This window comes from Arvicola amphibius, chromosome 7, assembly GCF_903992535.2.
Source record: "Arvicola amphibius chromosome 7, mArvAmp1.2, whole genome shotgun sequence".
NCBI lineage: Eukaryota > Metazoa > Chordata > Mammalia > Rodentia > Cricetidae > Arvicola > Arvicola amphibius.
In genome coordinates, this window is record NC_052053.1 from 682,169 (window position 1) to 709,860 (window position 27,692).

At 36.0% G+C, this 27,692-nt stretch overlaps 3 protein-coding genes across 3 annotated transcripts; all 3 read left to right on the forward strand.

The window, feature by feature from the left end:
- Nucleotides 1-7,150: 7,150 nt before the first annotated feature.
- Nucleotides 7,151-8,104, forward strand: LOC119818794 (olfactory receptor 1094-like). Its single transcript, XM_038336571.2, has one exon. It carries the CDS (start codon nt 7,151-7,153, stop codon nt 8,102-8,104), a length of 954 nt encoding a protein of 317 aa, XP_038192499.2.
- A 6,416-nt stretch (nt 8,105-14,520) lies between these two features.
- Nucleotides 14,521-15,468, forward strand: LOC119818795 (olfactory receptor 8H1-like). The gene has a single exon (XM_038336572.1). The coding sequence runs from the start codon at nt 14,521-14,523 to the stop codon at nt 15,466-15,468; it is 948 nt and encodes a 315-aa protein (XP_038192500.1).
- Nucleotides 15,469-24,881: 9,413 nt separating this feature from the next.
- Nucleotides 24,882-25,823, forward strand: LOC119818796 (olfactory receptor 8H1-like). The gene has a single exon (XM_038336573.1). The coding sequence runs from the start codon at nt 24,882-24,884 to the stop codon at nt 25,821-25,823; it is 942 nt and encodes a 313-aa protein (XP_038192501.1).
- The last annotated feature ends 1,869 nt before the right edge of the window (nt 25,824-27,692 follow it).

Sequence of the window (27,692 nt, forward strand, 5' to 3'; positions counted from 1 at the left end):
ATGTTTCAGATATCAGAGGGTAATTAAATATGAATTAAAATATCAGAAGTACCACTGCATAATATTCAGAATTAATAAATCCATGCTACCTGTAAGGTGCTGATGTTGACATTACAAAACAGTATGGACTCCCATGTATAGCTTGTGAGAAAAGGCTTTGGAAAAGATGGAGGTTTCTTGCCAAGCTGACCAGTTTTACTTGTGGTCCAGTAATAGCAGTACTTTTCATAAAGGACTGTGAAATTCTTGTCCCAGTTGTTTCTATTGCTATAATTGAACACCACGACCAAAAGCAGCTTACAGAGGAAAGGGATTATTTAGCTTATATATCCTGAAACTGGGCAGGAAGATGGTAGGAAGTGCTGCTGCAGAAGCCTAGGAGAAGTATTATTACTTATTTGCTCATCATCCCTTACTCAGCCTCCTTTCTTCTAGAACCCAAAGTCCAAGTGTGGCATTATACACAATGGGCTGGGATCTCCCCCATCAATGACTAATTCAGAAAAGTCCTTGCAGGCTTGCCTTCTTAGAGCCCAATCTTCTGGAGGCAAATCCTCATTTGAAGTTCCATCCTCTCAGATGACTATAGCACACGTGTTACCAGAAAGGTGATATAAGCTTGTAAACCCAGCACTGGGGAATGGATTCTGTCAGATCTTGAGGCCTGTTGGGCAGCTGACCTACTGATTGAGTGAGTCCTAAGCCAGTGAGAGACCGTGACTCTTAAAAGCAAGAAGACAGCTGAGTCTGTCCCCTCACTTATGCAGCCCCATGAAACGCAAGTGTAGATGTGAACTACCTATGTCTACTTCCCAAACACAAAGATTCTAGATGTGTACCTCCATGCCTCGTTTTGGAAAACAATATTGTATCTTCCTAATTTACAAATGTCAAATTCTTCTATTACAGCTCTAAGAGCATGGTGTTCTCTTTCTACATCCATGTGCTAGTGTTTCAATTACATATGGTATTTGTTCGTGGGAGCTATGCATATATATATATATACATACATATATATATATATATGTATGTATTTGAGGGAGTCTGCAAGCACATATATTACAAATGAGTACTCTATAAGTCATAGTCATGATCCACAACATAACAAGCTTCACAAAATCTTAAGGAGTGTTAGATTGATTTTGTCTCCTCAGTGTTGCTAGCATTTCTCTGGTTTTGCCCTTTGTTTTTTAGATAGGGACACTCTGTGTAGCCTTAGATGTTTCAGAACTCACTCTATAGACCAAAGTGACCTCTAACTCACACGAGATCTGTCTGACTCTGCCTCCCAAGTGCTAGGATTAAAGGTTGCACCACCACTAACCTGCAACTAGAATTTATTTGTATCTTACTTGTAAATAATAATCCCCTGATATTCTCAAATTTTTGAAACCTTGTTCATTTCAAAATAAGAGCCTAAATTGACAAGAATAGTGTGTAAAGGGTCATCTCTTCTGTCCTTTGGAAGATATTTTGTGATTATATGTTACTGCAGTGTATGATAAGCATTGACTTATCACAATATAAACAGCCTTGCCCTAGCACCATAAAATTTCTAATATAACTCTGTATCAAAGATGTGCTGTAAGATTTTAGTCTGCTATTTTAAGATCTCTTACCTCATATTAAAATATTTGTTTTTCTGATTTATCATTTTTGATCAAAAATGTTTTCTCCTCATGGCATATAACTTATCTGCATGTGCTGCATTGTTTTCCAGACACTTAGGTTCTATTGCCAAGTTATCACTTTGCTTACAGAAACAGAAGATAATGAGAACCGTTCCACCCAGGAGAATTTCCTGTGGGCTTTACAACAAAGTCAGCATATATATATATATATATATATATATATATATATATATATGTAATTTCAGTGAACCATTTGTGTTATACAATTAAACCTGTATTTGATCTTCCACAGGTAAAGTTGATTTTTAGGCTTAGACATAGAACATTTTAAGAAACCTAAATATAAAATATGCTGTTTTGCACTAACCAGTTTCATTATTAAACATGGGGGACAATTGTTAATTACCGCCTATTAAAAAGGTGACTAAGATATATTTACTAAAATCTTGTTTATGCAGAACTTTGTCTGCCCAAGTCAGCGTAACCACATGTGGGACACAACAAAGAAAATACTTTAAATCTATAATTTATTCTTGTAGTAATAAACAGGATGTATGGCTCATTTTCACAGTGAAGAAGCAAGGCCACTTTGAAGTACAAGGAATGAGGAATTTGTCAAGAGTAGAGATAACACATTTAGCTTAAGAGGTTATAGGAAACTGTATTTGGATATAATGAAAGGGACGTAATGTTTTTCCAGTCAGACACGTAATTTTAAAGTTGCTCATATCATGGTCATTTTATGCTGTGTTTCACTTCATTTTGGTGGATCGTATCGGAAGAATTTCAGCTATAAATGGAACATCTTCTTCAGTCCCCTTACCTTAGGGCTCAGGGAACCATTCAGAAGGGGACAAAGAAATATTTTAAAAGAGAGATCATTGGGTGACAAAAACAGACACAATAGGACTGGGGCCCATATGATCTCATAGACTCTGTGAAAGCATTCACTCGACATGCACAGGTTCAAACTAGGTGTGTTTTCAACACTTAGAGGGACGAGTGGGCACATTCTTGCATCCTTAACCAAGAAGCTATCTCCAGTTAACAAACACTTGCAAAGGCAATATTAGTTTTCTCCAATCTTGGAGTCTCAATGCATGTATATGTACATGTATATGTATATGTGTGTGAGTGTGTGTGTGTGTGTGTGTTATGTACATGTGTATCTATAAACTACACTAATTGCAGGCCATATGTCCAGCATTGAATAGCCAGCACATTACAAATTCAATGGTGTTTTTGTACTATTTTGTCTTATACTGGCTTTGGAGGACATTATTTTAAGCCCCCTCTCTCTTTCCCTTCCTGCGGTTCCTTCCCCCAATGTCCCCTGGATCCATCACTTCCTCTTTCCTTTTCCCAGTGCAGTACACCAAGCCTCAGCAGAAGTAGGTCCCCCCACAACTGCCCACATAAACACCAGGGGTGGAGAAATCAACACACTAGGAGGAAAGGGTTCTGAAAGCAGATAAAAGAGTCAGAGACAGTCCCTTCTTCCTCTGTTAGGACTTCCACAAGAAGAACAAGCTGAAGAAATATAGCATGCGCAGAGGGCCAAGATCAGTCCTGTGGAAGTTCTCTGGTAAGTTAGTTGGTGAGATTAAGCCTAGCCTGGCCCTTAGCTTTTAGAATCTCTATAGAGCAGTGTTACTCTGAGATCATCACAGCTATGTCACACCTCCCTCGCCAGCTCAGTGAATTAGCATCAAAGACCGTCTAAGTAACAAGTAGATTCATGCTCATTCTGGAGGGACCTGCTTGAACTGTGACAACACAAACTAAAGTCATACAAAAGAAAATACTTGGAAACATGTCTCCATTGAAATTATGGTTATATAGGAATTTATGTCTATTTAAAATGTTTACCTTCTATTGTTTTTTGTAGTAATTTTAAAAATAATATAATTCCTTACATGGAAATCAAAATCAAAAAGTAGATTTACTTCATTTTACTCAACCCTGTTTCTTTTAATTCTGTTTTCACAAAGAATATTACATAGAAATTTTCCTTGTTTCCATTATTTTACATTTAATCAATGTTTGCCACAGAAATTTATGTTTTATGGAACTGAAACTTAATAATTCTTGTTCTTCTTGTTGAAAATGGACCTGACCCTATCAATTTCTAGTTTTAAAAAGAAGTAACCCTGTGTCCAAGCCAGTATTCACATACAATGTGTCATATAATTACGTATGTATGTAGCCATTCAATTTTTCCATCACATAGCCGGGCGGTGGTGGCGCACGCCTTTAATCCCAGCACTCGGGAGGCAGAGGCAGGCGGATCTCTGAGTTCGAGGCCAGCCTGGTCTACAAGAGCTAGTTCCAGGACAGGCTCTAGAAACTACAGGGAAACCCTGTCTTGAAAAAACCAAAAAAAAAAAAAAAATTTTTCCATCACGATTATTCAAATGTTTTAAATGGATTACCACCACAGATGCTGCACTTTTCACCTAGCTTGTTTTGGACTCACGCATGGTAATTCATTGGGTTATAGTTTGTTCCATGAATCTATAGGTTTTTAAGTACTAACACATTATTTTTCAGGGTCTGTAAATTTATACTACTCAGCACCATGATAGGAATTTTTACTTCACTCATTCATAATTTGTGAATTGCTTATCTTAAGATTCTGTTACTTTTTGAACGTTTGTGATAATTTTATATCATTTTTAATTTACAAATTTCAGATCACCACTAAAGTTATAATTAATGTGTGTGCACTGAAAAGAAGGCTTCTTTTATTGCCAGTTCTCTGTACTTAAATATTCTGGTTTTTATGCAGTTTTAGTATATTATTTTCTCAACTTATTTATGTATCTAATCCTCAGTCTCTTGCATCCTTTCATCTCTTCAATGATTTTGGGTTTTCATCCAATGAACTTTTTATGAGAAACAATCCCCATATTTTCATTCGAATGAAAGAATTTCAAAAATTGAAAATATATGGTCTCATGAGAGTTTTGTCATTTGAAGAAAGCAACTGTACAAATACCAAACTGAAAAGCAACATGCATTACCAAATAAACATCCACATCAAAAATCTGAGGGTGGGATATGTTGTGTTAAGAAATAAAAGTATGAAAGGAATGAGTAATAGAAAGAGAACTGGGTGAGAAAGGGAAGAAAAGCATTAAAAGAGGGAATAAAAGAGAGAGAAAAAGAGAGGGGGACAATGGAAATGAGGGAAAGAGGTGAATGGTATTTTATAATTAATTTGATTATATTATTACTAAAAATGTTACCACAATATTTTTTTTCTTTCAAATCATGATTTTATGGGATTTTATTTCATCATGGCAGGGAAGGCATGGTGACAAAGTAGCTCTATCCATGGCAGTGGGAGCATATGGCCAGGGGGTCTTCAGAGGACAAGCACAGCCAGGAAACAGAGGCAGACACAGCCTTCAAGGCCTGTTTTAGTGACCTGCTCCTGCCACATAGATCCCATCCCTCTCCCCCCCCCCCACTTGTTCTACAGCCTCTCCAGACAAACATGTGACCCTCTAGGGGATCCTTCCCATCCAAATGGTGACAGTTTCCTTTGTCATGCAGCTTTACTTTGTGTCTGTGTGAACTGTAGGGAGTATGAAAAGCATTGGTATATTGGATTTGTATTTAAAGACAGTTCCAAAGGTTTAAAATAATTAGTTCTTTACAGGCCATGCAAACATAGCCCCTGCCCCACATTTCTTTCTGAGTTAAGAAAGCATTCTTCTTTCTGAATTATAAAGCTCTTTAAGCCAGGTGAAAAAAAATGAGCCATTTATCTGCCAAGATCAAATAAGGAAATTTCTGGAGGTAATGACTGGAAGCTCTTCACATGCAAGTGGCTGCTTAGGCCTAGTGTTTTACTGATAAGCAATTTCTAGTCCTCCTTCTGAATATTCAGTGCAGTGTGTTATGTGAGACTCTGGTTGTACATTGAAATCATGTGGAGCTATAAGTGACCTTGTCCTTAGGCCCAAGCCCCAGAGATCCCAGATTAATTGTGTGGAGTGAGACACAGGTAAAAAATATAGAGCTTCAGGGCACAGCGAAGCTTGCTCTCCACTACCGGAGTTCTAGCTGGCCTTAGTGCCTTTAACCTTCATTGATCAGATTCTCCTCTTCCCCTTCTGGATGCTTTCCTCGGCAGCATGCTCCCCCAGCTCTAGAGTATCCCTTCTCATTGGTTGTAATCAGATGTTTTCTCCGAGTGATTTTCTTTTAGTTAGATGTGGGCTTGTCAGGAAGCTGCTGGTGCAATCTCGTCCAGCTCATGGAAGACCTTCTTTCTAATGTTGTCTTCAAGGCAACTGTTAACCTCATTCCACCCGTCTGGATGAAACTCCTCAGCCACCACAATATTTTTTTATGATATTGATAGTTAATACAACCTGGAATTTTGTCCCAGAGATTGTTGATATATGGCTCCACTCTTCATTCCTCACTAATTCAAGTCCAAAGCCTCTTCTAGAATGGATGATACCCATATTTGGAAAAATGCCTTTCATAAATCTAATTAATTTACTGATTATCACTATTAAAAGATAATGCACCGAAAATTTGAGAGCTCTGTCATATTGTTATGTGATCATCGTGTTCGATCTTCAATTTCAATTGTTTTTCAATTTTACTAATCAATTAATTTACATAAAATGCATGCATGTTTTGTTTATTTAGGGAAATCTATCATATATGTGGCAAGGTATCCATGTGTAGACCAGAGGACAGCTTGAAGAGTTTGTCTCCTTCCTGAATGTGGGATTCCAGTGATTAAACTCAAGTTGTCAGCTTGGCTATAACAACTTTCCTTCATGAGCCTCCTCAGCAGTCACAATTTTATTAAAACATTTAATAAGATCTAAGAGAGTTAGAATTGCTTAAAAAGTCGTGTATTATTATAATGCATGAAGTTTTTACTCTGTACCATAATCTTACTTCAGCATGTTGTATAATCAAATATCTTTGTAGAACAATACTCTTACCATGTTTTTCCTCAAAATATACTTTTGCTGTGAAATCAAGTTCACATTCTACAAGTGAAAGGTTATAATAAGTGATGTTGCCAGATTGCTAAAAGACCTAAATATCTTTATTTGTATCCTGTTTGCTGCCACTAATAGAAAGTTTCTTTGTCTGAAGTACCAGAGAAATTTTTACCTCTTCAATTTCTCTGCTTGTTTCTTTTAACAGTCTCATGTGCTTCAAGCTAGCTTTACTCTTGTGAGGATGATTTCCAGCTTTTGACAATCCTACCTTCAATTCTCAAGCCAAAACTACCACTCTTGATTCTCAATGTGAGATTTAATACAATTTAAAATGAAAATAAGTGATTGAATGCAGGGATAAATTGGCTAGCAGAGCTGGTGGTTTTATATGCAACATAAGGCACCAGGCCATGAACATGTTCCAGCCACTGTATCATTTATTTGTGCTTGGGCATTTTACACCATCGGCATGTCTTGCTCTTTACTCGATTAGTCTACTATTTTCTTAGTACTATGAATGCTTATCTTCTGAATGAATTTAGGATGGCTGTCATTGATTTCAGAAAGGAGAATTTCACTGAAGTATCTTTATTCATCCTGAGAGGTCTAACAGACAATGCCAAACTTCAGATTATTCTATTCTTTCTGTTTCTAGTTATTTACCTTTTCACACTAATTGGAAACTTGGGACTGATTACAATAGTCATTGGGGACACCCAGCTCCATATCCCAATGTACTATTTTCTGAGCGTTTTATCCTTCATAGACGCCTCCTTTTCTACCATTATCACTCCTAAAATGTTAATAGATTTTATGTCAGAAAAGAAAGTCATATCTTTCCTTGGATGTACAACCCAGATGTTTCTTGCTGTCAGTTGTGGAACCACAGAATGCTTTCTCTTGGCTGCAATGGCTTACGACCGCTATGTAGCTATCTATAACCCACTTCTTTATGCAGTGCGCATGTCACCTAGGGTCTACATGTCCCTCATCATTGCTTCCTACATTGGTGGAATTCTGCATGCTTCTATCCACACAGGAGCCACTTCTAGCCTATCATTTTGTGGATCCAATGAAATTAAGCATTTTTTCTGTGATATCCCTCCTTTACTGGCTATTTCTTGCTCAGACACAAAGGTGAATGAGCTTCTACTCTTCATCTTTGTGAGCTCCATTGAGGTAGTCACTATCTTAATTATCATAATCTCCTATAGTTTCATCCTTTCTGCCATTCTGAAGATGCATTCTGCTGAAGGGAGGCAAAAAGTGTTCTCCACATGCGGCTCTCACCTCACTGGAGTGTCCATCTACTACGGAACAATCTTCTTCATGTATATGAGGCCAAGTTCCAATTACGCCTTGGAACATGACATGATAGTGTCCACGTTTTATGCCATTGTGATTCCCATGCTGAATCCCATCATCTACAGTCTCAGGAACAAAGATGTAAAAGAAGCAGTGAGAAGACTTTTAGGGAAAAAATTTATGTCTACATAATGAATTTTTCACGTTAAACCCCCAATAAAACACAGATTAATTTTCGGTGCCTTCTTCAAATTCTGTTGGTAATTTATTATTTAATTTTAATTGGGCTTTTCTAACCTCAGCTAACATTTTAAGGTAAAGAAAAAAACTCAAGTCCAAGTGAATCAAAGCCCTAATAAAACCAGACGCAATGAACCTGACAGAGGAGAAAGGAGAAAGCAGCCGGGAACACATTGGCACAGGAGACAACTTTCTGAACAGAATGCCAATAGAACAGAATCTAAGATCAAAAATTAATAATTGGGACATCATGAAATTAAAAGACTTCTGAAAGGCAAAGACACTGTGAATTTAACAAAGCAATAGCCTACAGAATATGGAAAGATTTCTACCAACTTGACATCTGAGAGAGGATTAAAATCCAAAATACATAGAGAACTCTAGAAATTAGGTATCAAAAATCAAAAGCCCAATTGAAAATAGGGTACAGATATAAACAGATAATCCTCACTAGAAGAAACTCAAATGGCTGAGAAACACAAAATGTTCAGTATCCTTAGCCATCAGGAAAATGCCAATCAAAAGTTCTTTGATATTCCATTTTACATCCTTCAAAATTATGACGATCAATTATACAAGCGATTTCTCTTGTTGGTGAGGATGTGGAGCAAGGAGAACACTCCTGCATTTCTGGTGGGAGAGAAAACTTATACAGTAACTATGGAAATCAATATAGCAGTGACTCAGAAAATTGTGAATCAATCTACCTCAAGATCCAGTTATACTACCATTCTTTATCGTATACTCAAATGACACTTGGGAATACCCATCCTGCCACAGGCCCCTTATTCAACTATGTTCATTGTAGCTTTATTCATAATAGCCAGAAATTGCAAACATCATGGATATCCCTCAATCAACAAACAGATAATGAAAATGTTGTATGTTTGTATTTATATAATGGAATATTACTCAGTTCCTATAAAATTTATATCACGAAATTTACAGAAAAAAATGGATGCAATTAGAAATAAATCATTCCAAGTGAGATAACCAAAACCCCAAAGACAAATATTGCATGTATTTACTTATGAGTATATATTAATTATTAAGGAAATTATCATGTTATAATCCACAGGCCCAGAGATATGACAGCTCTAAGGAGGATGCATGAATCTCTCTAGGAAGAAGAAAGAGAATAGATTTTACAGGTTGACTGGAGGCTTGTGGGGAAAGGAACAGGAGGGATCAGGTTGATGGGAAGAAAGAGTATAGGGAGAGACACCTGGAACTAGGGAGTATTTGGTGGGTGGTGTGGAAGTCTAGTCCAATGAAAATTTTCTGGAATCTATGAGTGTTAATAATAATAGAGGATAAACAGTCCAAAACAGGTATCTTCTGTTGCCAGTCAAAATAGTTTCCAATAGCAGAATGGGTTGCTTTCAGTTGAGTTGTTGTCAAATGGGGTTCCATGGAAATGCCAAAGTAACCTAGGCTGATACTAGGACAGAGGATTGCTCACCAAAAATGGATAATCAGAGCCCAACTGCAAGGACAAAATGCACATAGTGCATTGACTGTAGAGAGGTTGAGCTGGTGCCTGCAGGGAACTTTTACTCCTAGCTCCTTTGTCTCTTTCATGGGGATCGTAGTCTGCAGGATATGTAAAAAGAAAATGGATACAAACCAAGCTACAAAATCCTCAAGCAACAAATATTTGCCTACAAGATGTTATGGGGTAATGTTGGCACAGAACTTTGTGGGAGTGGTCAACCAATGTCTGATTTAACTTGAGGCCCACCGCACAGGTGGGTGATCATGACCTACCTTGCCTGAATCACCATATAATGGAGACTAGATAGACCAAAGACCTAGGGTCTTAGGGTGGAACTAAACATGACTGTCCAAACAACAAAGCAAAACAAACAAACAAATCAAAAAAGAACACTGATTCCTAATAATATTTTACTTTACTCATAGATTGTTGTCTTGTCGGTAATTATCAGAGGGACTTCCCCAGGCATCAGATGGTTGTGCGTACAGAGATTCACAGACAGACATGTGAAAATAATCTGAATTGAAAGTCTTCATCATTCCTACCCCATTAAAGATTGGAGAACCCAGCAGAAGAAGTAAATGAAAGACTGTAGGAGTCAGAGGCCATGGAGGAAATTACAGGAACATGGCTCATTGAATCAACTAAGCAGGCTTCACATGGGCTCCTAGAGACTGGCGAAGCGAGCACAGGGCCTGGGATCTGTACCAGGTTCTCTGAGTATGTTATGGCTATTAGTTGGTGGTTTTGAGGGACACTTAACAGTGGGAACTCATCCATCTCTTTTTGCCACTTTTCTTCTTATAGGGTTCCAGTCTCTAGAGAAGGGTTTTTGCCTTACCTTGTTGTTGGGAGCAGTGAGACCCCAGATCCTGAATTTCTTGTAATCCCCTGACCTGAGTGCCTACAGCTGCTCTGAGCACAAGACCTTCAGGAGTTCCTGATGGCAGGAGAGTGGTTTCTGGTGGGTTTGGCTGGAGCGTGGCTATCTCTATATAATCTGCCCCTGAACACAATAAAAGGGGCATTCTTGGGGAATTCAAGGATGACCCATGTCGCTGTCTCTGTGTGTGTGTTTGTGTATTTTTACCCCCAGCCCCTTGCCAGAAGCTCTCCAACTGGGTAAAAGCGCATCAGACACAGACACGGGGGCACGGTGCGGCACCTTGTGTATCTTGTTTTACCAGATTTTGTTGTATCTTGGAAGCCTGTTCTCTTTTCTAATAGAAAACTGAGAGAAAGTGGGTCTGGGGGAGAGGGGTGGTGTGGAGAACTGGGAGGAGTAGAGGGAGGGAAAGCTGTGCTTGATATGTGTTCCACAAGGGAAGAATTTATTTAATTTTATTTAATTTATTTAATTTTAAAATACAAAAATGAAGATCACAGATATCACTGATTTTGTTTCATTTTTACAAATGGCAAAAAGCATTCCCTATTTTATCTTATTTAGTTCATGCGCTCATGTACATCCATACACATATATTTATGCACATATTGATATTAATGGTATTCATTTGCTGTGTTTGAAGTAAGCGAATGACATCTAACAAACCACTTAAACAATAGAAATAATTTTATCAAACTTCCAGATGATAGACATGCCAAACTGTGGTTTGTAAGCTGATTTCTTCTGAGGCTGTTCTCTATCATTTACAATATCAAACAATTTCCACTGTCTCCATATAGTCTTCTTTCTATAAATGCCTACACATTAATCTACCTTGTGCAGATACTAAACAATTAAATAAAGGCTTCTATAGATATACTGATTTTATCCCATAGATACTTTAATAACCTTATATAACCATAAAACCCAAATTTTATAAATAACATATTTGTAATATATGTTTATAGTACCATGTTTATATTTTACCAGACTTAGAACTTCTTATCAAACTAATGGTAAAATATATAAACTACCAGAGTAGTTTATATTTTAATTTACTCAATGGTGTTCAGCTGAAAACTATCTCCTGCTTCATTTTATCTATGAATTTGCAGCAGTCTAAGAATAAATAGAAATTTTGACACCTCATATTAAATGCTCACTTCCCTGAATTTTATTTTCACTGTGCTAATTTGGGAAGATGTATTTCTTCATGATTTGTTAAATCATCCATTGCACTGACAATACATACATTGATGAGCCAAGCAGAGGTTTATACCTGTGTTCTCATCACTTAAGAGGCTGATGCAAGAAAATGTTTAGTCTGAGAACAGTGTGTTCTCCATGGTAAGATCTTGTTAATGACAATAAATAATACAAAATTCTTGAATTCTGTACAAAGTAGTGGTATTACAAATGTTGTATTTAAATCACACACACACACACACACACACACACACAAACCATAGAGTGCCGTTCTAAAAGTAAGATACAGCTGGTTTTAAGTTACAGTCCTTCTTAGGCTAATGCTTCATCCATTTTTATGAGAGTCTCCAAAGTACGAATCTCAGTTACCCACCAGGCTTAGGTTCTATTTCATTTCAGAACCTCACACTCTGAAGTGTAACTATACATGCCAGCACCCCTTGTGATCCAAACCAAAGGAGTCATTTTTAATTACTCAGGAATACTGATTTCATTATGAATTAAGACAAAATTCACAAGAATCTTTCACTTTGATTCTCACTTTAATACTTTCTTTACCAGCAAAAAAATCTTAAATAAAGTATTTAGCTATTTTAAAATCATGTATACATCATTTCATTCTTATTAAAGAGCCCGTTTGTCTTGATTATGAATATATGAAATGAGTTTCATTTCTCTCAATTCATTGTAGAATTTTATTAGCTTCAGAACAGACTTTGTCTCTATATTTCCATAGTATAATGTTATAAAATAAGTCTAACATCAAAATTCACTGAGAAAATTGTTCAAGTATCATATGCTGCTAAAGCAAGTCAAACCCCCAAACCAAAGTAAAGGACCAGTCATCCTTGTGCTGCTAAAATGTGTTTATCAGCTTGAGAAGGTTCGGTTCCCTTAGCGAAGACTGATGCCCATTCAATGTAAAACTAATGAAATTAAGGGTTTTGTAAAATATAAGCACAAGACAGGCTATGGTGCATAAAACTCTAATGGTAAAATAGCAAAAAATATGAATATATAATAATTATGAAAATATGCAATTGAGACAAAAACTGTACAAAAGAGAAGATGATTGTAAAGCTGGTCAATATATCTCAGTAAATTTTCATAAACACAAAATATTTATAAAATTATACTATGAATATATATATGAATATATTATATATATATTAATGTTGTATGTTAACAAGAAGCAGGAATTGTCTGAATTGACTCATATCAAATTTGTCATAATCTACTGCTTTTACTGAAAACAGTTTATTCAGGAAAGGATCATACTTTTAAATGTAAATTTCCCTTCATGTAAAAATTCACCACTTCATCCATGAGACTGTCACTAATAAAGTCATTTAGAAAGTGCATATGAATAATATGTTCTTATGTTCCATAGTAGTGAGAAATTATCTGATACTTAATATGTTTCAAAAATCTATGCATTCTTGTAATTATTAACTATTAATTTCAAATGTGTGTTCTAAATTTAGTTCATAAAAAATAAAGCCAGACACACTGAACATATTTACTTTTTCTTCAGTCTCCTTGGGAGAAAACAAAACATTAAACTTTGGTCTTTGAAAGCAGGCCAAGTAATCTTGCTAGAAAATTGATCCCTGAGGAAGACCACGTGCTGGATGATGCTCAGGCCCCTGATGCTGGCACAGAGAAAAGTCCTGTACTACTCCGCTTATTTCACAGAAGTTCCCTGCAATGCTCTTAAATCAAATCTGCCTGAGAACATTTCTCTTTTGTAGAGACCCAACAATAATATCCAGGTTGACTTAACTCTCTTTTAAAAGAATGTATGGGGAAATAGATGAGAGCATTGATCGTATGCTAAATAAATGCTGCAGTACAGACATGTTCATGTCGTTAATTGGATTTCATACATTCTTCCTGAGAAATATTGACAATTAGCATCATTTTACATGCATGATATTAATAGGGTTATTCATTTACTTTGGTTGGTGTTGTTTTCCATTCACAAACTTTGGCTCACAGTAAGTATTCTTAAAATTGGCAAAGTTTAGGTCTGTTAGTATGAAATAAGGTATCTATGGAAGAACCAAGTAAGCTCCTAGCATTTATGCCTTATCCAAGTAAATATCAAGTTATGTGCAGAACAACAGAGTTGATAGAAGTCTCTGAATGATGAACGTAATTTTAGAAGATACTTGCCGATGTATTGACAGGAGGAGAAAGCATGCAATATGCATTAATGTTTAAACATTGTCAAGTGTCCTATATACATCTATGAAAAGTAAAATCTAAAAAAATAACAAAAGATAATATGTAACGTTGTTTTCTCCTCTCATTATATCTAGTAGGTAAGTAACTAGAGTTTAATGACTAGCCTTGTACCAGACACACTATCAATCAATATGCATGCTCCTCTGAGCAAAACTTTACAGAAAACACAAAACAGGCAACATACATAAATTGAGTTCTGACAAGTAACTTGATTTTTTTCTAGATTCTTCTTTTAAAATGAATGCATACCAATACAACCTTTAAAATATTTTAAAATAATTACGTTACTATTAAAGGAAATACTGCCATAATAATTGAAAAAATCAGTATGCCTTTTATCATATTCTAGCCAAATATGAGTTGTTACCTATATCTACCTGTCAATTTTACTTTATCCTTATGCTGTAAAAGAAATATCAACATTGAGCCAACCGAAGTTGGAACAATACTATCATGTACATTTAAATGAAACTTTTTAAAGTTGTACAAGCTGAGACCACCTTTTATTTCTTATCTGTTTTAGTGTCGTTCACTATGTATGCAAATGAGACTGACTTCATCCTCATGGGACTGACTGATTCCAAGGAGATGGAGCTACCTCTTGCTGTGGTGTTTCTCCTGATATACCTGGTCACTGTGCTGGGGAACATAGGCATGATACTGATCATTCGCCTCGATGCCCAGCTTCACACTCCAATGTATTTCTTCCTAAGCCACCTGTCATTCCTTGACCTCAGTTATTCAACTGCAATCACACCTAAAACCTTAGAGAACCTGCTGACCTCCACCAAGATTATTTCCTTTGCTGGCTGCCTTACTCAGATGTATGTTTTTGTCCTCTTAGCTGCTGCCGAGTGTTTCCTTCTTGCTTCAATGGCCTATGATAGGTATGTAGCTATCTGCAACCCTCTACACTACCCAGTTGTCATGTCCACAAGAGTCTGCAGTGCCCTTGTTACTGCCTCCTATATGATTGGAACTATGGACTCCACTGTTAATATGCTTTTTATGAGCACCATACACTTCTGCAGATCCAAAGTAATCCGTCACTTTTTTTGTGACACATCTCCAATTTTAGCACTGTCTTGCAATGACACACATAACACTGAACTTATGATAGTCATCTTTTCTAGCTTCACCTTAGTGGTGTCTCTTATTACAATATCTGCATCTTATGTGTCCATTCTCTGTACTATTTTGAAGATCAATTCCACCTCAGGAAAGCATAAAGCCTTCTCCACCTGTGCCTCTCATCTCCTGGGAGTCACTATCTTTTATGGGACTTTAATCTATACTTATATGAAACCAAGTAAGTCCTACTCTATAGGAAAGGATCAAGTGGCTTCTGTTTTCTATACAATCATGATCCCAATGCTGAACCCACTTATTTATAGTCTCAGAAACAAAGAAGTGAAAAATGCTGTCCTTAGAGTTATCAAGAAGAGGGAGAACTCAAGGCAGATAAGTTCACACAGGCGCTAAGTAACTGATCTATTGTTTCCTTTTATATTAATATCTCCCTGGCTTCGTGTCTCTAAGCACACCTGACACTTACAAGCTGTTTTTCATGTATATGTAGCTTCCTTTACACAAACACTGTATTGGCCATTCAAAGGATTGTGGTTTCCAAACTTTATCGTACTTGGGAGTCAGGAAAAACATTAGTTATGGTAAAATAAGTATGTTTCGTTGAATGCATATAGGGTAGAAATTAATAGAATAAATATGTAATTCTTAAAATTAAACTCAACGTACTAAATTTTATGTGTACCACGGAAAAGGTAACTTTGACACAATATCAGTAGCATATGAATCATTCTTTTATATTGTGATAACTAGCTATCTATGAAATGATTAATGATTCTCTCAATGTTTAGTCCTCATGTTTCTCAGCTTCTGAATATACATAGTAACTTTACACTCATGTGATGAACAATAGATGAAATATGTTCAAATATAAGCATAGTAAACACAGTATTATTAATTTTAATTAAACTTACTTTCTAATATTTTATCATCATGGTGTCCTTTCCTGAAGAAATCTACATGTGTTTTGCAAATCATTTTCCAATTAGCTCAATCAATTAGCTAATCAATAAAATTAGACGAGAAGGAATGTAATCAGTAATTCTCAAAGACTGATTTTGTAACATACATTACACTGTAAATTGTCATGTGTTGTTTGTATTCACTGAAGTTGCCTCTGAAAGTGGCATTTCAGAGATAAGCATGTTTATCTCACTGTATTTGACAAGATCCCTAAGATAGCGAACACATGTCTGTGTTTGACACACAGGAAAAAAAAGTCATGCCATTTCCTCTATACTCCTATCTGGCCATTGCCTTCTTTGGAATGAACAGGTTGTAGGTATATGAGAAAAATCGAGCCTCTAATTTTTTGATATTCCTGTATTGATACATTGCAAATTTACCCATTATGCAAGAATACAACATATATTTGGAAGCCATGTAATTCTGAGACTCTCAAGTACCTCTGGCATACTACCTCACTGTTTTTTATATTGTTACTTTAGGGATTTAGATAGTTGAAAATTAAAATCTTAATTGAAAGATAGGTATGCTTTCTATTTTTTACATTTTACAAAAGATACAATTGAAAGCAAATCATTGACGGATAGGTGTTTTGTTATGTATTTTCCGGGATGTACAGCACAAATTTAGAGTAAGCTGTTAAAAAGATTAAGCTAACAAAATTTATATGCTAGATTTTATGAAAATTTGGTAAATATTTAGTTTTTAAGAACCAGAAACACTATAACCATTAGAGACATCATGTGCAAGCTCTTCAAAATCAATGCTGGTACATGTTCTATAACTTCCTTTTGAATTGTATTCCTTCTATTTAAATATATAGTTCACTTCCCAATTATTTAATTTCTGTTTCCAATCTATTGTATATTTTACAAGTACTGTATATATATAAAATGTATCATCCAATCCTCATTACCCACTTTCAATTCCCACCTTTCTTTTTCTGAACTGGTGTGCTATTATAGTTCTTTTTTTTCCTTGACTTACTTTGGCAAGTTATGTTTGCTTATGTGAACATGAGTGGTGGATAGTTTTCTGGAACATGGGCAAGTCAGCTATGACTACATCCTTGAAAAGAAAATAGCAAATTGCTCCTGGCAATCATTAAATGAACAAAGTCGCGGTAAAGGGGAACTTCAGAGACGCCATAACACAAATAAGGCAGAAAGTTGAAAGGTGTAACTAAGCTTTTGCTGGTATCTCTATTTGCGTTTTCTTTGCCATCACAAAGATCATGTCCTGACTGCACTGCAGTCCTTCCCAGCATTTGCATTCCTTCTAACCCCCACGTGTGTAAGATTCCCTGGCATGGGAATGAGTTAAAGGTTTTTCACTTACTGATGAGTCCCAACAGTCACTATTATCAGTATTTTTGCCTTATATGTATTTGATTTGCAGTTCCCTATCATAGAATCAAGTTTTCATTTTTAAACCTTTGAGTATTGTTATCCTATGGATATAACCATATTAATTTAGGAGGCAGTTTGATACCAAGTACATTCAGCAAAAACAATGGCAGTATGTTCCACTATAGGACCTGTGATCTCCCAGATCATAGATAAGCTTTAGAAAAGATGACAGTACCAGCTTTAGTTTCTAAAAGAAGGTCCTAAATATAGTAGAAGTGTGGTTTTTAGTCCTGAAATATCCATACCCTTATTTAAGGTTAGGCATACCTTCACTGACAGGTGGGTATTGTAGCATTCAGGGTCCACGACAGGGTAAAATCCCTGATGAGTTTTCTATCCCAAGCAGTCTGAAGCTCTGTGTTCACTTGCCAGCAGCAAGGAATAAGCTCCCACTCCAGTTCCAGCGTGATGTCGCTTTGTCCTGTAACTAAAGTGCATACAATGTTTAGCTATAGTGTTTTACCACCTGACTCAGGTCAGCTATCCAAAACAATGGTAACAACCTGCACTATCCTCTGTGGTCTTTTTTATCTAAAATGTGTCGCTTGACGTCTGGAACAATTAGTACTGAAATCATTTCAGCAGACATGATCGCATGAATATTTCTTACTGAAATATATATATATATATATACATATATATGTATATATATCATCTAGTACATACTATATTTAGTTATTTTAGTTATTTTTCTTAAAATTTCTGTCCTTAAAAACAAATTTATACTGTATTTAATAGATAATTAATAATTGTTTGCAATTTCAAACTTGACAACTGATTTACCAGATCTTTAATATATGTATTCCATTTTCCTATATTTAAACTTGGTGAATACATCTCATAAATATAATAAAAAAGTATTAAGATTGATTTTTGTTCTGGTATTAGTATTGTCTAGAATATGCAATTATTATTCTTCCAATTTGTTGTGTTTGCAATTAGAAATATGAAAAATAGATATCCTCTATTGGCTAATCACTGAGAGTGAATATACCTAAAATATTTCATGTTTGTTTATATATGTTTTTTCTAATCTTTTTAAACAGGTGTTTCTATCTTGCTTTTATATATGTTTATTTCTAAGGTTTATTTTCATTATGTTTTTGAGTTAGTGATTAAAGACAACAGAATCTGTTAAGGAATACAATATCTAAATTTATAAAATTTTAAAATTCTATTTAAATATCAGTACCATATTTTCTCTAAAAGATATCCTTAAATGTCTTTTATAATATTATTATTCTGTTACAATTTTATTCATTAATATAAAATGTTTGTACCTCTGTAGCTTTTCAATTTGTATAGCTCTACAATTTCACTTTTTTAACCATACATATTATATATCCATGTATTAGGTCTATCCTAACTTAGAGTAACTCTTCCTTACAGAAAGTCACATGATAGGACCTTATATGTATTTAAAATTATTTCACACCATAACACTTTAGATCATGACATCCATTCAAAACTGCCATATAATCTGTGCAAAGCATGAAGGCAGAAATCTGTTTTGTTTCACAGAAATTCTTTGAATATCTTGGTGTGATGGTGCAGTCCTTCTCCTCATGAAGAAGGTTAAGACAAGATGATTGCTACACAAGGAGGATATTTGGGTATACATACTGAATATCAGTCCAGTTTAGTCTACATAAACATACCATAACTCTAAAAAAATATTTAGCACAAAAAATAGCATGTTTGTTTTCTAATCAATGTTGCCTAGGTAGCATTCAATAGTCATATGTGTGTGTGTGTGTGTGTGTGTGTGTGTGTATTATTTACAACAAAATTGACAGCTAGGAAATAGCAAAAAAGCCTTACCTAACTAATCTATAATTTCATTGACAAACTCCCTCTTTTGTTTTTTGATTTGTTTGGTTTTGCCTTTTTATTTCTTTGTTGTTATTTAGTCTCTGAGAATTTTATAAAACACATTTTATCATCCTAATTTTTCTAAAACTCCTCCAAGAGCCTACCTTTTTCTACTCACAAACTTGATGTTCTTGTTGTTTCTTAAAACAAAGCAAATAAAAATTTTTTAAAAATCTAAGAAATTCTTCACAAATTACACTTACTAAGAGAAAGAAAATGAGTTTTCTTAAGTGGAATGAGACTAAGTGAATCCAACACACTACATGTAGGTAGGCCCCACGTTCAAGAGCAGACGTAATTTGTGTTTTGATACAGGGTCCCTTTAGGTGAGGGTGGCCTCACATGCCTTGCCAACATGACCTGGGAATCCTAATATTCAGTCATTCATCTTCCAAATGTTGGGTTTGCAGGCTTCTGTAATCATATACAGTTGGCCAAACTAAGTCTTGATAATCTTATTGATTACCATATCATCATATCTACCTCTTTTTATCCATTTTGAGCTTATGTTGATTTGTCCCATAGAACAAATTTGGACTCTGTTTTATAACTTCTTAACGAAAGATATAAATCTTTTATTCACATATAGAGTAACTCCCCAATCTTTACAATTGACAATCAGTAAAATATGATCTCCTCTCCCCTAAGCTCATCCAATAAAAGAGTCATGCTATGTGGCTTTGATAACATGAGGTCCTATGTTTTCTATTTCAAAGGTTAGTCCAAATATTAATTAAATTTTTCCTTTTTATTTCCATATTGAATATTGTTTCATGCAAATAATTAAAAATATTTTTTCTCTTTTGTTAATGAAATTACCTTTCCTTAGTGTATTTGAGGAGATTTCTGATGACATCCCTCTATTGTGATTCATTTCTATTTTACAGAAGTTATTAGCAGTATTATTTTATGTTTTTCCATAATATTTTGTTTTATTTTAGTGTGATTAAGTAGTAATTATAATAATTATTCTTCCAGTTCAGTGAAGCATCTCATTAATTGTATTTAGTGGACCTCTTATACTGATGAGTCTGCTTCAGAGTTACAGAATAAGTAACGCAATCACCATTAAACTATGAGTTACAAAATGCCTATTTTAATTCTAGCATACTGACATTAGTTCTAATCCCAGTTACATCATATAACATTTATGCACATGACATCCGGCAGTCTACAAATTTATTTCTGGTTAAAATATGAAATAAATATTAAAAGCAGCAGACACTGAGAAGTGTATGTAAATGTCAAATATTTTCTATAGCTGCTGAAAAGAGCCAGTGTGAATTTCACAGTAATGGTCTCATATATAAATACACAAGCACTTCCTTACATACAGAGAAGTGAACTTGATAACGGAAAGGGGAGATCATAAGGCAGCTTTATTCACGAGATCAGATTGATGCCAGGAAATAACTTTCAGAGGACAACAAAGAGGCCCAGAATGAGATTGGTACAAAAAAGTAAAAAATGTCCTTAGATGTTGCCCACAGGTTTGTTTGAGCCTCATTTCTCCTGAACTTACTTATGTTTGAGTCACAAATAGTTGTTCTGCTGCTCTATTTGTTTCCTTTCCCTGGTTAAAACAGGTCCATCTAACATCCTATCTGATTTCACACAAGCACCACAACCTTGCAGCCTTATTGGAGGCCAGACTGCTCCTATGGTTCCCAAATAAGACACCACCCACTGTCCACTAAACCCCCTTAAGCCCTACCCATCAATCCAGACTGCATTCACTCACCTGGGCTCTAAACAAGACCCATAGCACAAGATCTTTTTTTTTTTATTAAAAATTTTAAGGAGCTACCTGAGGGTTGTCAAGAGACTTGACCCTAGAGGGATTCCCAGGTTTCCAGGGAGACGCCCCCAGTTAGTTCCTTGGGCAGCTGAGGAGAGGGAGCCTGAAAAGGCCAGTTCCTATAGCCATACTGATGAATTTCTTGCATATCACCATAGAACCTCCACCTGACGATAGATGAAGAAAATGACAGAGCCCCACATTGGAGCACCGGACTGAGCTCCCAAGGTCCTGATGAGGAGCAGAAGGAGAGAGAACATGAGAAAGAAAGTCAGGACCGTGAGGGAACCTCCAGCTGGCGACAGATGGGGAAGGTGACTGAGCCCCACATTGGAGCACTGGACTGAGCTCCCAAGGTCCTGATGAGGAGCAGAAGGAGCGAGAACATGAGGGAGAAAGTCAGGAACGAGAGGGGTGCGTTCACTCATGGAGACGGTGGGACAGAACTAAAGGGAGATCACCAACTCCAGGTGGAATGGGACTGATGGATCATGCGACCAAACCCGTCTCTCTGAATGTGGCCAACAGCGGGGGCTGACTGAGAAGCAAAGGACAATGGCTCTGGGCTCTGATTCTTCTGCATGGACGGGCTCTGTGGGAGCCTTCTCAGCTTGGTCGATCACCTTCCTGGACCTGGGGGGAGTTGGGAGGACCTTGGACTTAGCATAGAGTGGGGAACCCTGATGGCTCCTTGGCCTTGAGAGGGAGGGAGGGGAGGTATGGGTGGAGGGGAGGGGAGGGAAGGGGGAGAAGGAGGGGAGGGAAGGGGGAGGAGGAGGGGAGGGAGGGGGGAGGAGGAGGGAAGGAGATGGAAATTTTTAAATATAAAAAAAATAAACCATGAGAGGAAAAAAAAAATAAAAGTGTGAATAGCAAAAAAAAAAAAAAAAAAATTTCCGCCTCCTCCCCTTCTCCCATTTACCTCCCCCTTCCCCCTCCACTCCCCCTCCCTCTCCTGTCTGCAGAGCAGTAAGGGTTCCCTGCCCTGTGGGAAGTCCAAGGTCCTCCCCCCTCCATCCAGGTCTAGGAAGGTGAGCATCCAAACAGGCTAGACCCCCCCAAAGCCAGTATATGTAGTAGGATCAAAATCCAGTGCCATTGTCCTTGGCTTCTCAGCAGCCCTCATTGTCCGCCATGTTCAGGGAGTCCAGTTTTATCTCATGCTTTTTCAGTCCCAGTCCAGCTGACCTTGGTGAGCTCCCATTAGATCAGCCCCCCACATCTCGGTGGGTCAGTGCACCCCTAGCGGTCCTGACTTCCTTGCTCATGTTCTCCCTTCTTCTGCTCCTCATTTGGACCTTGGGAGCTTGGTCCGGTGCTCCAATGTGGGGCTCTGTCTCTATCTCCATCCATCGCCAGATGAAGGTTCTATGGTGATATGCAAGATATTCATCAGTATGGCTATAAGATCTGGCCATTTCTGGCTCCCTCTCCTCAGCTGCCCAAGGAACTAGCTGGGGGCGTCTCCCTGGACACCTGGGAAGCCCTCTAGAGTCAAGTCTCTTGCCAACCCTAAAATGGCTCCCTTAATTAAGATATATACTTCCCTGCTTCCATATCCACCCTTCTAGCCAAAACAATCTTATACAATAAAGGAACTTCTGGAGTCATCACAATTCCTGACTTCAAACTTTACTATAGAGCTACAGTACTGAAAACAGCCTGGTTTTGGCATAAGAACAGACAGGAGGACCAATGGAACCAAATCAAAGACCCAAACATTAGTACACACACCTTTGAACACCTGATTTTAACAAAGAAGCAAGAAATACAAAATACAAAAGCATATTTAACAAATGGTGCTTGCATAACTGGATATCAACATGTAGAAAAATGAAAATAGATCTATACTGTTTCATGTAGAAAGATGTTGAAAGCCAATCTTAGCTTCTCAGTTATCTGAAATCATCAAGGTGATCTGCTTGCCCCATAGTTTAATGCTGATTTCTACAAACTACATTGTCTAGTCAGTAACAGATAAGATCCATTTAACAAATAGCATTGGTGATACAAAGTTCATTCAAAATATAATAGGCACAAAAATGTCTTTATCCATAATATTAAAATATTGCCTGATTCGGGGGGTATGTGTACCCCCCTTTTAAATGACTCAATGTTACATATAAAGAATTTTATTTCACCAACACTTGATGACAGATTAACAGGAGTCTTTTACTCCAGTTATCTCTGAGTAAAATGACTTATTCTCATTTATATTCTTCACTCTGGGAAAATATTCTTTAAAATCTATTTAGCTTTATTTAAATCAGAGTTTACATTTACATCAGTTTATTCTCATTTAAGACAGGATATAACCTGATCACATCGAATTAACTATGTGCTTTTTAATGGTTAGTATTTTTAATTTTGTGTCTCATCTGTTATATTTAATGAAATGAAAATAAATCATAAGCAGGAGTTAGAAGTGAGGCATGCTGAAATTGTATTGTAGATTATAGTTTTTAATGAACACAGTTTATTTTTATAGAATCATTCCAATAAATACATATAACAGTGAAATTCTTTTTTCTTCTGAATTAATAAAAGATGACTGCATACAAACACTAAACATTACTTATGTATCATTAGAAGGGAAGAATTGCTTATATGATCCACTGTGGAGCTTCTAGAGAAAATGCAAACTTTGGCTCAATTACTGGATGAGCATTCTTTCTCGAAGGCATCCCAAACTTGCTTAAGAACTGGATTGTCCCCTGAGGACGACCATGGGCTACATGATGCTCAGCACTCTTCTATAAATTTCTGTATGATTATTGGGTAGAGAGGAAGGGCACCGACTGCTCTACTGAGCCTCATCAGAGATTCTAGCCCTCATGTTGTTCATAGTGTGAGTGTTCTAGTTCAACAAGACTGAATAAGACTGTTTGACTGACTTCCCCTATCCTTTAAAGAAAATGGATATACAATTATTTGGAAGTATCAAGGAAAATTTTGAAAGTTGTCAAAATTTTAGGCATATGATATTGAAATCTCTGTCTGTGGTTGTTTCGCAACAGCTTGACTCACAGTAAGTATTCTGATATTTATAAGAACTTAGAACTGTTAAAAAAAAACCAAGGTGCTTATTGTATGACTGTTTGCACACTCTGAGATTAGAATTTTCACATGGACTGTGAAGATATCTGACAAAATAACTAATGACATGATATTCTAAAACATCATATTTTGAAACTCTATTTTCAGTGTAGGTTTGATTTTGAATTTCTTGGGCACGTAATCTTTTCATGGAGAGCCATATGTCTTATTGCTGTCAAAAGACTTCTGAAAAAAAGGAGAAAATGGAGATTTATTAGTAAAGAGAGATTATTCATATTTTAAGAAAATGAAGAGCAAATACCTTTATTTATTGAATAGTCAGAGTCTTGTCTAGATTTCAAACACTAAGTGTAAAGAACAGAACAGAATGACAAGCATGTCCTGTAGTCAGAATACATACAGATAATCAACAGGCAATTGAGCCAAATCCTCAGTAGTTATTTAATATCCTGCACTTTGTTCCTCATTGCAAAAAGAATGAGTTTCATTGAAAATGTAAAGAAGTCCATTATCTTTATTACATAATTAAGAAATGTCATCCTTATTTCTTTTGGCGCTTCTTTAAAAAATAACATCATAAAATCTACATCAATTTGAAACAAGAAAAATCAATTATGAAAATATTTAAACATGCATAAAATATTTTATTGACATTAATTAAACATAAGTATCACTTTTAATTCCTGAACAGTTTACGGTAGCTCACAATGAATACTTGGAATTATACACGTAATCCTGATTTCATCCTCATGGGGCTGACAGATTCCAAGGAGATCCAGCTGGTCATCTCTGTGATTTTTCTCCTGATATACCTGCTCACTGTGCTGGGGAACATAGGCATGATACTGATCATTCGTCTAGATGTCCAGCTTCACACTCCGATGTATTTCTTCCTCACCCACCTGTCATTCCTTGACCTCAGTTACTCAACTGCCATCACACCTAAAACCTTACAGAACCTGCTGACTTCTACTAAGACTATTTCCTACATGGGCTGTTTCTCTCAAATGTACTTTTTCGTCCTTTTGGCCGCTACTGAGTGTTTCCTTCTATCATCCATGGCTTATGATCGGTACGTAGCTATCTGTAACCCTCTGCACTATTCAGTTGTTATGTCCAGCAGATTCTGCAGTACCCTTCTCAGTGGATCATATGTGCTAGGCGCTCTGGATGCCACTGTCAATATGTTATGTATGGCTACATTGGATTTCTGCAACTCTAATGTCATCCAGGACTTTTTTTGTGACGCATCCCCACTTATAGCCCTGTCTTGCAGCAACACACATGATATTGAACTCATTATATTCATTTTTGCGGGTTTCACACTGCTGTTATCCCTTATCACAATATCTGCATCGTACACGTCCATTCTTTCTACTATTTTGAAGATCAATTCCACTTCAGGGAAACAAAAAGCCTTCTCAACTTGTGCCTCTCATATCCTGGCAGTCACCATGTTTTATAGTACCATTATCTTTACTCATTTAAAGTCAAATAAATCCTCCTTGGGAAAGGATCAAGTGGCTTCTGTGTTTTACACCATTGTAAGTCCCATGCTGAATCCACTCATCTATAGTCTTCGAAACAAAGAAGTAAAATATGCCTTCAGTAGAGTTATAAAGAAGAAAGAGAGAACTCTGGACAACTAAGATAACAATTATGCTAAGAATTTAATTTTCTTGTATTTGTGTTATCACCTTGGCCTCTCCATCTAAAAAAGGAGCAAAAGCTTTTACTTCTTTATTTTTGTGGAATTTTAATTATGCAAACATTTCTTGGCAATTTCCAGGAATGTGTTTTAAAAGTCATTTTATAATAGCTAATGGAATACTTGTTATACACATGGTTTTATTATCTGTTTTTTTGGTTAACCAATACAAAAAATAAAATGTGATTACAGTTCCTAAAATCGTACCCTGCACAAATCTTATTATTACCTAATGAGTAAGACAATTTTCAGTGATCACAGTGTCAGATGTCATCCTTTCTAATATGTTTCAGCAAATTTTGTCAGCAACAGAAGAGAATTATTCCAAAACAATGATTTAAAATGATGTATGAAATACATTTGAGGACACAATCACTACTGATAGTTATTAACATTATAAACATATTGGTTTACATGAGGCAATTTTGAAGTCTATTGACTGATGTTTTGGAAATTATTTTAAGTTATACTGAATCACGAACACAATTTTTTTGAAAAGGAATACAATCTTTATTTTCAAAGTTTGGAGTCAAAGTAAATCATTAAAGAGAACTAAGTTACAGACAAATATTGGTTGCAATTCAGAACTGACATTTTCCTAAATAGAAAGCCTGTAAAATTGTTGATATTCTGGCACATGTTCTTTCAGTCTACTAATGAGCATGTGTGTCTCTGTATGATGGACAGACATGAAATTCTTGTTGTTGCCCCCATCCTTTGCTTCAGCCTTCTTCATCCATTGTATATGGACAATTGTAAGTGGACTGCTAGTTTATTTTTTTAAAGTCTCATATTGTGTAATGTCTTTGCCACCGCGTGTTTTCTATGAATGTGGCGTCAGCACACCATTCTCTTCTTACATATTGTTTTGAATATGACATTGTTTTGAAATTTATTAAGTCAGAAATCTGAATGTTATAATACCCTTGTGTAATCTTTCTGTTAACTATTTTGGAACCAAAATCATTCTTAAAATATCAAATGGTTTATTATTTACTCTTCGTACTTGATCTAATTTAGTGAGCTTTCAAAGTTACTTTAAAAAATCATGAGAGTAGAGCTGAGAAATGCAATTTCTGGACAAAACGCAGCCGTTGAGTCCACAATATACTAACAGCAGACGATGTCTTCACTGGCCTGCCATCGAATGGTCTCCTCAGTCTTCACGCATTGAGAGAGAAAGAGCTCAGCCTGGTCTAAACTTCCACCCTGAACTATTTGTTTCTGATGTATTCAGGAAGCAGAAAATTATTGCCAGTAATATAATACACACCTGTGGGCCTAAAAAGCTCAAATGTATAACCCCAATGGCAGTGATTACATTGAGTTGATCACAAAAGAAAAACTATTGACATGTTTAGGAAGTAAACTCACAGAGAGGAGATAGAATGACAGAGATGGGAGAGAAAACAAATTTTGGGGAGACAGCATAATCAGAGTATACATATATATATATATATATATGTGTGTGTGTGTGTGTGTGTGTATACAAAATGCAAAAATGCAATTCAATGACTGACATTTTTATTGTATCTAGTAATAATTGAATTTTAACATAAAATTGATAATTAATTTATATTTTTTTACACACTCTAAATATTTTCCATTAAAGTAACATCATTTCCACTGTTAGTATAGTTTTGTGTATTTATTCTACAATAGTTAGCATTGTCTTTCTTATAATTATACATTATTTTAGAAAGTATATTTTCATTTTTTCATTTTTGTTTCTAATCACCAGTTTTGAATACTTTAAAACTCTTTTCAAAACTTATAAATCATCTGATTAACTCATGAATTATTAATTTGT